This window comes from Gekko japonicus, unplaced genomic scaffold, assembly GCF_001447785.1.
Source record: "Gekko japonicus isolate JY-2015 unplaced genomic scaffold, Gekko_japonicus_V1.1 scaffold1358, whole genome shotgun sequence".
Classification (NCBI taxonomy): domain Eukaryota; kingdom Metazoa; phylum Chordata; class Lepidosauria; order Squamata; family Gekkonidae; genus Gekko; species Gekko japonicus.
The window spans coordinates 94318-106845 of NW_015160880.1; the positions used below are offsets into that span (position 1 = coordinate 94318).

At 49.8% G+C, this 12528-nt stretch overlaps 1 protein-coding gene across 1 annotated transcript in view; it reads left to right on the forward strand.

Moving 5' to 3' along the window:
* Positions 1 to 2698: 2698 nt before the first annotated feature.
* Positions 2699 to 12528, forward strand: part of AP2A1 (adaptor related protein complex 2 alpha 1 subunit) — a 38762-nt gene continuing 28932 nt past the window's right edge. Inside the window, exons 1-2 of the mRNA XM_015422998.1 lie at positions 2699 to 2868; positions 10548 to 10616. Coding sequence (XP_015278484.1) covers positions 2802 to 2868; positions 10548 to 10616 — 136 coding nt within the window. The 5' untranslated portion in view covers positions 2699 to 2801. The remainder of the gene's footprint in view (positions 2869 to 10547; positions 10617 to 12528) is intronic.

Genomic DNA, 12528 nt, shown 5'->3' on the forward strand with positions numbered 1-12528 from the left:
TGCGGGTTGAGTATCGATTTCTGGCTTAAGGGTGGATCTTCTTCTCCTGCACCACAGGGGATATCTACCACCTCCAAGCCAACTGACGCTCCAAGGACGGCTAGGCTTTCCCATCTGGTCCCTGTGATCTCACAACAGTTGCCATGGTGCCCATGATCACATGACCCCTCTCTTCCACCTTTGGCTTCTACTGCCAGCATTCCATGATGTCAGCACCAGTCTTCATAGGAAGGAGCAATATTGGCTGAGGCCATAGGGCTGAAAGGGAAAGGAGGATCCATCAACTGGGTTTAATGAGCTATCACTGCAATCGTAAAGACTTTCCTGGAAGCGTGTCCCATTGAATAGCATGGGACTTAACTTCTGAGTAGACCTGATTACAATTGCTTCCTTAGTTCTGCCTCTTTTAATTCCAGCCTCTTTTTCCTTCTAACTTATTCTAGGGAACCAGGTTCTTAGCCTTCTCTCCTTGGTTGTTGGTGAATAGCATTGAGTTTGGATGGAACTGTCTATTGCTCTTTTTCATGCTGTCCAAATAACTCTCTGGCTGCGTTTTTTGTGGGGTTTTTTTTTGCGGGGGAGTCATTCTCTCTTCTCTGCCTTTCAAAGGTGTGACATCCGAATAAAACTAGAGATGGAGAGGTACCTTTCCCTGGCTGCTGATATTGAATTTTGTCCTCTGGCTGTGAACTTATGCAGAATGTCAAGGAGAGCTTGAGAAGAATGAAACGTAATGTCATCCTGCCCTGCAGCCACAGTGAAAGTTGTCTTGATGATGCACCATTGGTGTTATATTAGGTTGAACTGATGATCAGGATGCCGCCGCAGAGAAGGCCAAAGTTAAGCCCAAACCTGCTGGTGGCAGAAACGGGATGATTGCAAAAATCAAGCTTCAGGGTCCTTTTCTGACAGCCTAATCATTTAGGAGGCAAAGAGTTTAGATTTTCAGCCTCTTTACACAGTACATAATACAGGGGTTTGTTGTTGTTCAGTCGCACAGTTGAGTCCGACTTTTCGCGACCCCATGGACCAGCTCCCGCCAGGCCCTCCTGTCTTCCGCTGTCCTCTGAAGTTGGCTCAATTTCATGTTTGTTGCGTCGATGACACTGTCCAACCATCTCATCCTTTGCCGTCCCCGTCTTCTTTGACCTTCAATCTTTCCCAGCATCAGGGTCTTCTCCAGTGAGTGCTCCCTTCTCATTTGGTGGCCAAAGTATTTGAGCTTCAGTTTCATTATCTGGCCTTCCAGGGAATAGTCAGGGTTGATTTCTTATAGGATTGACTGATTTGATCTTCTTGCAGTCCAAGGGACTCTCAAGAGTCTTCTCCAGCACCATGTGTACAGGGGTTAAGTGTAGGTAAGTGCCCTGTTTGTGCCAATGTGCCTGGCGCAATGACATCAAGCAGAGGTGATGTCATCATGCAGGACAAGTTGCGGGAGGGGGACACGCGACACACTGTATTGTTCAAGAAAAAACTCTATGGTTACCATAGAGTAACCATAGAGTTCCCGGAGAGTGGGACCCCCTCCCTGCCAGCAGCCAGGTAAAACCTGGCAACCCTAAGACAGATAGATAGGCAGGCAGGCAGACACCTGAGGGCTAAATAGATGTGATGGCACTCTGGTGTTGGGATTCTCCCTTAATGAGATCATTCTAAAAAATGTAAAATATTTATACCTTGTTTTTCTCCCCAACGGTGTCCCAAAGCAGCTTACAATACCATTTTTTCCTCTGCTCACAACATCAATCCTGTGAGGTGGGTTAGGCTGAGAGATAGTGACTGCTCACTCGATGTACTTCCATAGCAGAGTGGGTATTTGAACCTGGGTTTCTCAGAGCCTTGCCTGAGACTCTAACTACTATACCATAGAACAAAGTTTGAGTCCAGCGGCACCTTTAAAACCAACAAAGTTTAATTCTGAAGTATGCATGCACACGAAAACTTATACCTAGAATTAAACTTTGTTAGTCTTAAAGCTGCCAACGGTCTCAGACTGCTTCAGACCAACATGGCTACCCGCTATACCATAATGACTGTATCTTAGAAAACTAGTTCGAATAAAAACCTCCTGCCTCGGGGTAGGATTAGAACCCAAGACTGACACCGCCCCCGCATCCCAGCGTTTATCCATCCAAGTTCGATGATGACACTTGCTCCGCCTCTTCGGAAATGCCTCTCTGGTCATCTCCCTTTTGCGTTCCTTTAGCCGCCATTCCAGTGATAGCTCATTCAGCCAATGGAACCAGAAATTTGGTTTGACAGACAACGGCTGCTTCATCCAATAAAAGACTAGAAAAAGTATTGACTAGCAGTTAATGGGGCGGAGGTTTTAAAAAAATAGCTCGGTGATTTCACAAGAAGCGCCACGAAAGGCGGGGGAAAGGGCGAGGCGGGGCTTGAAAGACATTTCCTGGCGACCATTAAGAAAGAGGCACTGTCCACGGAGGCGGGAGGGATGATGGCACAGGCGGGGTTTTAGCGTGCCCTTCGCCCAATGGCAAATGCAGAGCGGCTGGGGGACTTATTTGACATACGGGCCCACCGGATCTTATGGGGCGGGGTGCAGGCGGGATGCGGACGCATCGTCCAATCCTATAGGAGGCTGGTTTGACTTTCGCCAATAGAAATCTAGCTGGTGTTGAGAGGCGGTGCAGCTACTCAATACGACGTGAGAGGGGCAGGTGACGGACGGAGCACCCGGCCAATTGAATCGCTCCGGGTCGGTTCGGTGCTGCTGGACTAGGTTCGGGCGCGGAGCGGAACGGAGCATCGCCAGGTCCCGATCCGCTACCGCCACCATGCCGGCCGTTTCCAAGGGAGACGGGATGCGGGGCCTGGCCGTCTTCATCTCCGACATCCGAAACTGTGAGCGGACCAGAGGGGTGACTGGGAGGGGAGGGGCTGGGGGACTGTGGGGGCAAAGCGGGCGTAGGTGTGCCGGGGCAACGGCCGGACCCTGGGGAGGACTGGGGGAAGGTGGCCGAGGGTGGAGGGCGAGGCCCTGCGGTCAGGGCTGGCCGGCGGGAGGGCGGCTGGCTGAGGGCAAAGGGCTTGAGCCGTGGGGAGGGGCTCTTCCGGCGCGCCAGGGGTCAGCCGGGCTAAGCCTGGCTTGAGGCAGCCGTCGTAGCAGCAGCAGCAGCAGCAAAGGGTCGGGCGGGAATGTGGAGGAGGCAAGGAGGCGGCCTGATAGCGGACCGGCCGCTGAATGGACACTAGCCAGCTCCCTGCCTGGGAATCCTGGCGTGCCTGGCGAGGAAAGCGGGCCGCATGTGTGTGGGTGCTGTCCCTCTTGGGCGGCCTGCGAGAAAAGAGGGATCTCTGCAAACTGCAGAGCGAGGGAAGGCTATGCTGGTTAGAGACTCCCCAAAACAGTTTGGAGACCCTTCTGGAAGGGTTTGGGCAGTGTGGAGATTAAGTGTCCAGGTTTTGGGAGTGTGGAGATTAAGTGTCCAGGTTTTGTTCCGTCCTGGGACTTTTAAATCGTTTAGGGAGACAGAAGGGGCAGCTGTCAGAAAGCTGTGAAAAGGGCCTGGAAGAAGAGGTGTCTATCTTGGGGTGATCAGGAAGAGGAGGGATTGAAGGGATAGTAGCGGAGAGAAGGCTGGCTTGTTTGTTTTATTTTACACTTCAGTTTTCTCCCTAAAGGGAACACAGAGGGGCTTACAACAGTGCTCTCCTTGCCTTCGTTTCATCCTCATGACAACAGTCCTGTGGGGTAGTTTAGGCAGAGAGAGAGTCAGTAGCTCAACCCAAGTTTGCTCAGTGAATGGCACAGTGAGGATTCGAACTTGTGTTTCCCAGATTCTGGTCTCACACTCCAACCACTACACCATGCATGCCAGCTTGGAGGAATAGCAGAAGGAGGTGTGTGTAGAAAAGACAGCCGAGGGGTCCAAGTCTTGCTCAGGTGCAAGATCTCGCCAAACTAATAATAATTAATAATTGTCATATGGCAGTGTGTGTGTAGTATAGCCAGGAGATCATAAGATTGTCTGGCAGCCTTAAGATCTAGCTCTTTTAGCGTTATGCACCACTAGGTGGTGAGCTAGATTTGTTTTTAAGGCAAGAGATGTTTCAGAGGTGGTTTGCCATTGCCTGCCTTTGCATCATGCCCCTGGTATTCCTTGGAGGTCGCCCTTCTAAATATTAGCCAGGTCCGATCCTGCTTAGCTTTCGAGTTCTGACAAGATCGGTCTAGCCTGGGCTATCCAGGTCAGGGCCTCACCAGACTGCTTTAAGACAGCAGCATCTGAAGGGATGCAGATGAGCCAGTGTCCGAATTCAGGGCTGGACATTGCAGATGCTGTATGTGAATCATCTTTCTCTTTCCTGGGGAATCATTGTTTAACTGTGATGTTTGACTTGGCTTTGCACTGTGGGAGGCTTAGATGAATCTGTAGAAGCTGGTGCGAAGGCCTGTAAGATGCTGTCTCCAGCAAAATAAGGAACAGCGATGCACAACCTGTGTGCAAAAAGCAAAAGGGGAGGGGGGAGGGATCTGGATTCTGCATTGAGAAGACAAGTTACATGCTCTGAAGAAATTATGGAGGAGTTTCTGTTTGCTGGGAGGTGGCTCCATTTTTCCCCGAGGATTTGTGACCCATGGATGTTGCCTGGCATCTGGAGAGAAGGGTAGCTGACACTGGTATCCAAAGGGTGGTCCTTATACTGCAGGATTTGAGAGTATATATTTGAAGCTCTGTGGTGTTGTGAGAAGAAAACTGGGAAGGAGGGCCTCAGCCGTCTTCAGACCAAAGAGTAATTAACGTGTGGGATTCACTGCTGCAGGAAGTGGTGGTGGCTACCAGCATAGACAGCTTCAAGAGGGGGCTGGAGAAACATATGGAGCTATTCACCACAATGTGTAGATGGAAAACTATATCTGAGGCAGTGATGCTCTGTATTCTTGGTGCTCGGGAGGGCAACAGCAGGAGGGCTTCTGGAGTTCTGGCCCCGCTGGTGGGCCTCCTGATGGCACCTGGGTTTTGGCCAACGTGTGACACAAAGTGTTGGACTAGATGGGCCACTGGCCTGATCCAACATGGCTTTTCTTATGTTCTTAGCAGTCAGTGTGGCGCAAAAAAGGTGTTTTATGGATTTGCAGAAGCAGTCCAGATTTCACAGCAATCAACTTGAAAACAATTTTCAAAGCAGTATCTTGGAGCAAATTCTAGGAAACAAGAGTTTTATTTGAAACCTGGGAGATCTGAGTTCCTCTCCTCTCTGAGTGGGGTCTGTGTGGCAGTGTTGCTTGTGCTTGGAGATTGCAGCTGATCTGTTCAAGTGCTCTTGCTGCAGTCCCTTCCTACAAATCATGCAGGGCAATCCTTAGCAGACTTGTTTCTGAGCCCACTGAAATCAATGGCTTCAGAATGGTGTAACTCTGTTTAGGATTGTGCTGCTAGTCACCCCCTCCCCCTCTTATTGGCAGAAAAAAAAGTGTTGTGCAACATGTCAGTTTTGCAAGAATAATTCATGCCTGCTAAGTATTTTTTAGATGACAGCAGGCAGGGCTTATTTCACATCACCATTCTTATGCCATGAACTTGCCTGAGTTGTCCCTTCCTCCTGCTGCCCCCCGGCTGAGAAGCTCCTTGAGGAATCCATAGAAGGATCTGAATACAAAAATTGGTGCCCACCATTATAGAATCATAGAATTATAGAGTTAGAAGGTATCTCCAGGCCAGATCATCTAGTCCAACACCTTGCACAGTGCAGGAAATTCACAAATACCTCCCCCTCCAGACCCCTAGTGACTGCTGTTCCACGCCCAGAAGATGACAAAAAACCCTCCAGGATCTCCAGCCAAACTGGCCTGGAGAAAAATGGCTTCCTGACCCCAAAGTGGTGATTAGCATTTCCCTGGGCGTGTAAGAAAGGGCTACGAGAACTAAGCACTGACACAACACTTCCTGCCCTCCCTCTCATGATCTGCCTAAGTCCTGGAGAACGTTCTAAAACAAGAGTTTGACCAGGCCGTAGCAAACTGCGGCTATGTAATGCACTCAGGCATTCCTAAGACATCTTCATTGTGTTGGAATTTCCGAGGAGAGCCATCTGACAATGAGTTTAGTGTGGCTTGACCATGGGAAGCAGAACAAGACCGGCAGAGAACGTGCTGGGTCTGACTCTTGACTTGCAAGATCAGGATTCGAATGTAAGTCAGTTCTGCACTTGCGTCTGCTTCTGACCTTGCTGTGTACAGAGTGTGCAGGTCACTCTCGATGTCTGAAAGGTGCCAGTGTGTTGTCCGTTTTCTCTGGAGAAAACCAAACTTCAAAACCACAGTGATGGAAAGAAAGTTCCTGGTTGAAATTAATTTTGTCCGGTGTAGGAGGGCAGGGGTCCTTAAAGGACCATATTCAAGAGGAAATTTGGCAGGGATCATGAAACAGAGAGGGAGGAGAAACGCTGCAGCTGTCACAATTTCCTCTTGAGCACAAGCGGCAGGCACATAAAGCCTTTTAGTTCCCGATGATCCTGGACCTCCGTCTGTTAGAAGTGGCCTCTCAGCCTCCAATTCCGTCTGCAAAATGGACAAAAGATGCGGGGGGAGGGTGAACTGCAAGAGGAACAAGCAAGCAAAGCCAAATATTTTGCCTTGTAAAAGTGCAGTTAGTTCAAAGCGGATCTGTTGGAAGGACAGATGTGTTTCCCAAGGCCTTAGGCCTCCTAATTTGAGATGGGGTATTGTGTACAAGGTGCATGAGTCATTGGTGTTGGGTCTGTTGAAAAGACTAAAGTGTGCCTTGGCAGTTGTCGGGGTGGGGAGGGTTGCAGGAAAGATGCACAGGATCTATCTGATCAGGCTGCCCTTGGCTGCCTCCGGCACCAGCATTGAAGAAACAGGCAGTCCAGGAAGCACTGGGGAATGTGTGGGAAGTGCTGCCTTTGAGCCGGAAAAGCCAGAGAAGAGGCTGTCTCTCAGTTCTGGCGTGCATGTTCTATTTTGCAGATACAGGAGTAAGCCGCATCTGTGGGTCAGTGTCATGGCTGAAACATTAATGTGCGGGGACTGTTGACTCCAGACCTGTGAGCTAAGAACAGAAGAGGGGCCCTGCCTGAGCAGGCCAATGGTCCATGTAGGCCAGCATCCTGTTTCACACAGGGACCACCTAAGTGACCTGGAAGACCACCCAACAGGACATAAGAGGCCGAGGCCCACTACCCCTAATGTTGCCTCTGATATTCAGAGGTTTACTGCCTTGGGATGTGGAGGAAATCTGAAATTCTTCGCTAGGCTTGGATTGTGACCTGGGAACATTGAATCTAATAGCAGCGGTGTACTCTGGGAGCCCCATGGATGCGGTTGCCTGTTCCAGGTTGGGAAATGCCTGGAAATTTGAGGGGGTGGAGCCTGAGGAGGATGGGGTTTGGGGAGGCAAGGGACTCCAATGGGATATAATGCCATAAGAGTTCACCGTCCACAGTGGCCATTTTCTCCAGGGGAACTGATCTCTGTTGTCTGTAGAGCAGTCGAAATAACGGGGGATTGCCAGCCACCACCTGGAGGTTGGCAACCCTGCCCATGTAAGCTACTCTAAATCTTATGCTCAGGATGGAATGAATGCACAGATTTCACAGGCCTGTCACCCATTCAGCCCAATGTTTTGCCAGCATCCTTGTCCACGCGGACAGGCAGATATTAACATCTAAACCAGCCGTTTGGTTTAGATGACAGATCCTCCTGTAAAATATTTCTCTCCCGAGCAGTGGACGGATGAAAGCCCAGCTTGTGGTTCTTGGGTTCCCAAAGAATTGCTTGCAGTACCACATCGTAGTGAAATTCGGCCATTTGTTTCTCAGTGTTCACATGCACTTGGCAGGATGCTGCCAGGGCAGAAATGGAGAGCAGTTCAGGCTATATAATTCTGCAACTAGGTTCTTTTTAAAGGCTCCAGCAATGAGCCTTGAGGAAGCAAAAAAATTTTCCGCATGAAGCAGGTTTCGCTGCTTTAAGTGCAATGAATACAAGAAGTGGGCGGTTTCGCTACTTTAAGCGCAATGAATACAAGAAAAATGTACGTGTATGGCCTTTTCCTATTTTATACCAGGAAGTAATTCTTCACTCAATGAGTAACTCAGTTGTGGAATTCAGTGCCAGAGAATGGAGCGATGGGCCACGAGCACAGATGGCTATAATAGGGGATTAGACTGAGTAATGGAGGATGGATCCATCAATTGCTACTAGCCATGGCGATCGAGGGAAACCTCCACATCCAGATGCAGTAAACCTCTGAATACTAGTTTTAGGAGGTAATGTCAGGGGAAGGGCAACTGGTTGGCTGCTGTGTGAAGCAGGATGCTGGACTAGATGGACCACTGGTCTGATCCAGCAGGGCTTTTCTTACATCCAATGTGGGCAAAGGGAAAAGGTGAACAGGGTATCGTGATATTGTATCCCCCTTGAGTCAAAACATATGGCTGGGGGGGGGGGGAGGTCAGGGATTAGCACATCCTTCCTTTAGAAGGAGCACCTTTCACGTTGCGCTAACCCCTGCTGTGTAAATAATTGTCCCTCTCCCACAGATGCCTGATTGTTGTGTTTGGGGCAGGGACCTGTGTATAAAAAGCTGTGTGACTCCTCTGTGAATGGCTCCTGTGGTCTTTGGGCTCCTTGCACTGTCAACCCCGAGCGAGCTGTCTCCGAGCTGTCTCCGTATGAACAGGGTTCCCTCCTTGCCATACGCTACACAGCAATTGAAGCTGTGTACCCAAAGCAGATGCATCTGCAAGGGATCCCTGTGGGTTTGTTTTTTGCTCCAGCCTTAAAGCTGATTTATTTGTGGACCTTCTGTCTGCTGGGGCAGCTCTTTGGTGTACATGAGATGCAGCTTTTCCTCTAATGTTACATGGATCTCCGCAGGGTCTTTCCCTGTGGGCTCTCCCGCCTCCTGTCACAGGATTTCAAAGCTGATGGAGGGGCTGACGTTTCATTTGGCTGTCTATTTATTATTCATGTACTTCATTTATACTCTCCCTCTCTCCCCAGTGGGGACCCAGCATGTTTTCATTTTTCTCCAGTCCTCTCTGTTATTCTCACAACAACCCTGTGGGGTGTGTTACGCTGGGAGTATGCAAGCTTCCATAGCAGAGTGGGGATTCGAAGCTGGCTCTCCCGGATCCTTGTCCAACAGGATATGTAGGATACGTTTTTCCGTTGTTCTCCCGAGGAGCTTGGACAGCAGCATACAGCCTTAAGTCGAGAGAGGGAATGTCTAGCCCCAGGTCACCTAGTGAGCAGAGTGAACTCAAATTTCCTGGCTCCTAGCCCAGCGTCCAACCACTACACCACGCTGGATCTCCCTGCGATTGTCCCGAGGTTTTCCTTTTGATGTAGCTGTGCCCCAGCACGACTTGTGGGCGGGAGAAGGAAACTGGAGAACGTGTCCTTTCAGAATTTCTTTATGCCTGCCATGCCAATCCCTACCATCAGCTCTCGATGAGAAACAGATTCTCCAGCCCCAAATCTTGTCACTTAATAGGAATGGAGTAAAAATAAGATGGGGGAGGAGGGGTCACTTAAACGGGAATGCGGTGAAAATAAGATGGGCGGGTCACTTACCTGGAATGTAGTGAAAATAAGGCGGAGAGGGTCACTTAACCGGAATGCAATGGAAATAAGATTTGGGGGAGGTGTTCCTATCCTGCAGGAGGTACCATCTTGAGTAATTAGTTCAGGAGTGGGATTGTGGCTCAGCGACACACCATCTGCTTGGCGCGCAGAAAGGCCCGGGTTCCATTCCCGGCATCTCCAGTTAAAAGGGATCAGATAGTAGGTGATGCGGAAGACCTCTGCCTGAGACCCTGGAGGGCTCCTTGCCAGTCCGGGAACACAACACTGACCTTAATCGATCCTTGGTTCAGTGTAAGGCAGCTTCATGTATTCATGTGGCCCTTTGCTCTTGGCGTGGTACTTCATTTTTGCGGCCATCGCATGTATGAAGGGGGGCACTTGTGTTTCAGCTCTGCGTTTTACGGCCTTTTAACCCCCATCCATAACCCCCCCCCTTTATATTCACTTGCACCCTGTAGTGGTTAGAATGTCTGACCAGGATCTGTGGGACCCAGGTTCAGATCCGCACTCTGGCATGGAAGCTGGCTGGCTGACCTTGGGCCAGTCACAACCTCTCAGCCCCCCCTCCTGCACAGGGACGTTGTGAGGATAAAATGGAGGAGAGGAAAATGTTGTAAGACCCTCTGCTTTGGGTTCCCATCGGAGGGAAAGGCAGGGTATAAGTGAAGTAAATGGGTGCCCGCCTGTCTACATCTGCTGACTAAGGATTGGGTTTATGTGTCTGAGGGAGTGGGTTCTCTCTCCCACTAAAGCTTATGCTGCAATCCACTGTTGTTTAAAATGCCACAGGACTCCTTTTTACATCTCCTGTGTCATGTTTATCCTGGTTCTGCTGGCCCTCCCCCCCCACCTGGCTCTGTTCACGATAGGTAGGCGTTCATTAACAGACCCAGGTGTGTTGGGTGGGCAAGCCGGTAGGAGGGACTGGCATTGCCATTGTTTTGAACCCCTTTGTCTTTGATTGCAGGTAAGAGCAAAGAGGCTGAAATCAAGCGCATTAACAAAGAACTGGCCAACATCCGCTCCAAATTCAAAGGTGAGTACGTTCCGTCTGTAACCGTTCCGTCTGTAACCTCTTGTCCTTTCCGGATTTGATTTATGCCTTTGGCTTGCCCACAACAAACACTGGCGGCTCCCTCCCCGTTCTTACCACCTGCAGGATCTGTTGGCTGTTTTGCTTCAACAGCTCCCTTAGTCATCTGGTCTTACTCACACCCGTTCTCCCCCCCCATCACCACCCATGCTTATCAGCAGTCGCCACCTAAGCCGGTTCCACTCTCCTCCTCGTCTTGTCTGCCTTCCTGTTAGCCATGCTCTGCCATGAGGTGTTGTCCGCAGGCAGCAGATGAGGGATGACCCGCTTTCAGGGTTGAAATGTTGAACAGCTGGGCTGTGTTTGTGGCTCCCTGGGCAGGAGGCTCAACAGTCTGATTCCCAGGACCTCTGATCTCAGCGGTGGTCTCCCTTTTCCTCTCAGTGATTCCTGCCGTTCCCTAGTGCCAGCACTGTTGGTGGCACTGTGAATTCCGGAAGTTGCTTATCCCAGTTCCTTTTCTTCACAGAACTCCCGCCCCACCTTCCTGGATTTAGTTGTTGGCTGCGGAGCACTGCCGACACGAGGCTGTCGTAATAATCTTCTACTGTCAAATACATTTTTGTCCCTCCCTTCCTCCTGAGGAGCTCATAGCGGTGGTTCTCAGAACAACTTTGTGAGGTAGATTAGAAGAAGAAGAAGAAGAAGAAGAAGAGATTGGATTTATACCCCGCCCTTCACTACCCAAAGTTGTCTCAGAGCGGCTTACAAACTCCTTTCCCTTCCCCCTCCCCACAACAGACACCCTGTGAGGTAGGTGGGGCTGAGAGAACTCTGACAGAAACTGCTCTTTTTCAAGAACAGCTGTGCCAGAGTTATGGCTTGCCCAAGGTCATCCAGCCAGGTGCAAGTGGAGGAGTGGGGAATCAAACCCGGTTCTCCCAGGTTAGAGTCCAAGCACTTAACCACTACACCAGACTGGCTCAGCCATTAGGCTGAGACCGTGTGATAGGAGTCTTACAGCTGGCGAACCAAAAGATATAAATATGAACAAGTCCCTGTATTTATTGTCCATTATTATTATTTGTTATTAGAAGTAGCAAAAGCTGCCCCTCTTCAACCCCAGTACGATTTACCCTGCACTTATGGTTAAATCCAAGACAAGATTCAGGCAGGGTCAGAGAGCCAGCCTGGTGTGTCTAAGAACACGAGTATAGGCTGCTGGATCAGATCAGCATCCTGTTTCACACAGTGGCCAACCAGTTGCCCTGGAAGGCCAACCGAAGCAGAGTAGCATTGGACTAAGAGCAAAGAGACCAAGGTTTACTCAGCCATGAAGCTTGCTGGGAAACCTTGGGCGATTTCCCCCTGTTTTCTTAGCAGTATTCAACAGTTGTGTTGTTTGCTCTCTGGCTACGAAATTTAGGAAGAGGGTACTCAGCATGCGCAGTTGTGCAATTACCAGTGGTGTTTTCTCTTGTGGTGGTGGCGGCAGTCACTTAGATACCAGAAATTCCATCTGTGAATCTCTGAGCAAAACCCCAGAATAAGCAACTGCATTAGGATATAGCAGTGCTGTTAAAGACCAAATAGCTTAATGGCTCCACATTCTGTGATGTGATGAATAGGCCCCAGTGCCAAATAGTAGCCACTTTTGCCTGAAGTGCATCTTGGATCCTGAAGGACCCAGCTCCCCTTCCTTGATCCTACTAAATAGGAAGCCATTTCCAGAGAATCTGAGAATCCAGTTTCCTGGAATCCCCCTCCCAGAAAGTCCCAGCAATTTGGGTTCCTCTTCATACTGTCTTTTCCCAGCAGATTCTCTTTCAACACGACACATAATCTGGATGCCTGGGAATCTCTGCAGCTCTTAACTGCAATGCCAGTGGCAGAATTCAAGAATCACAAAACTGAA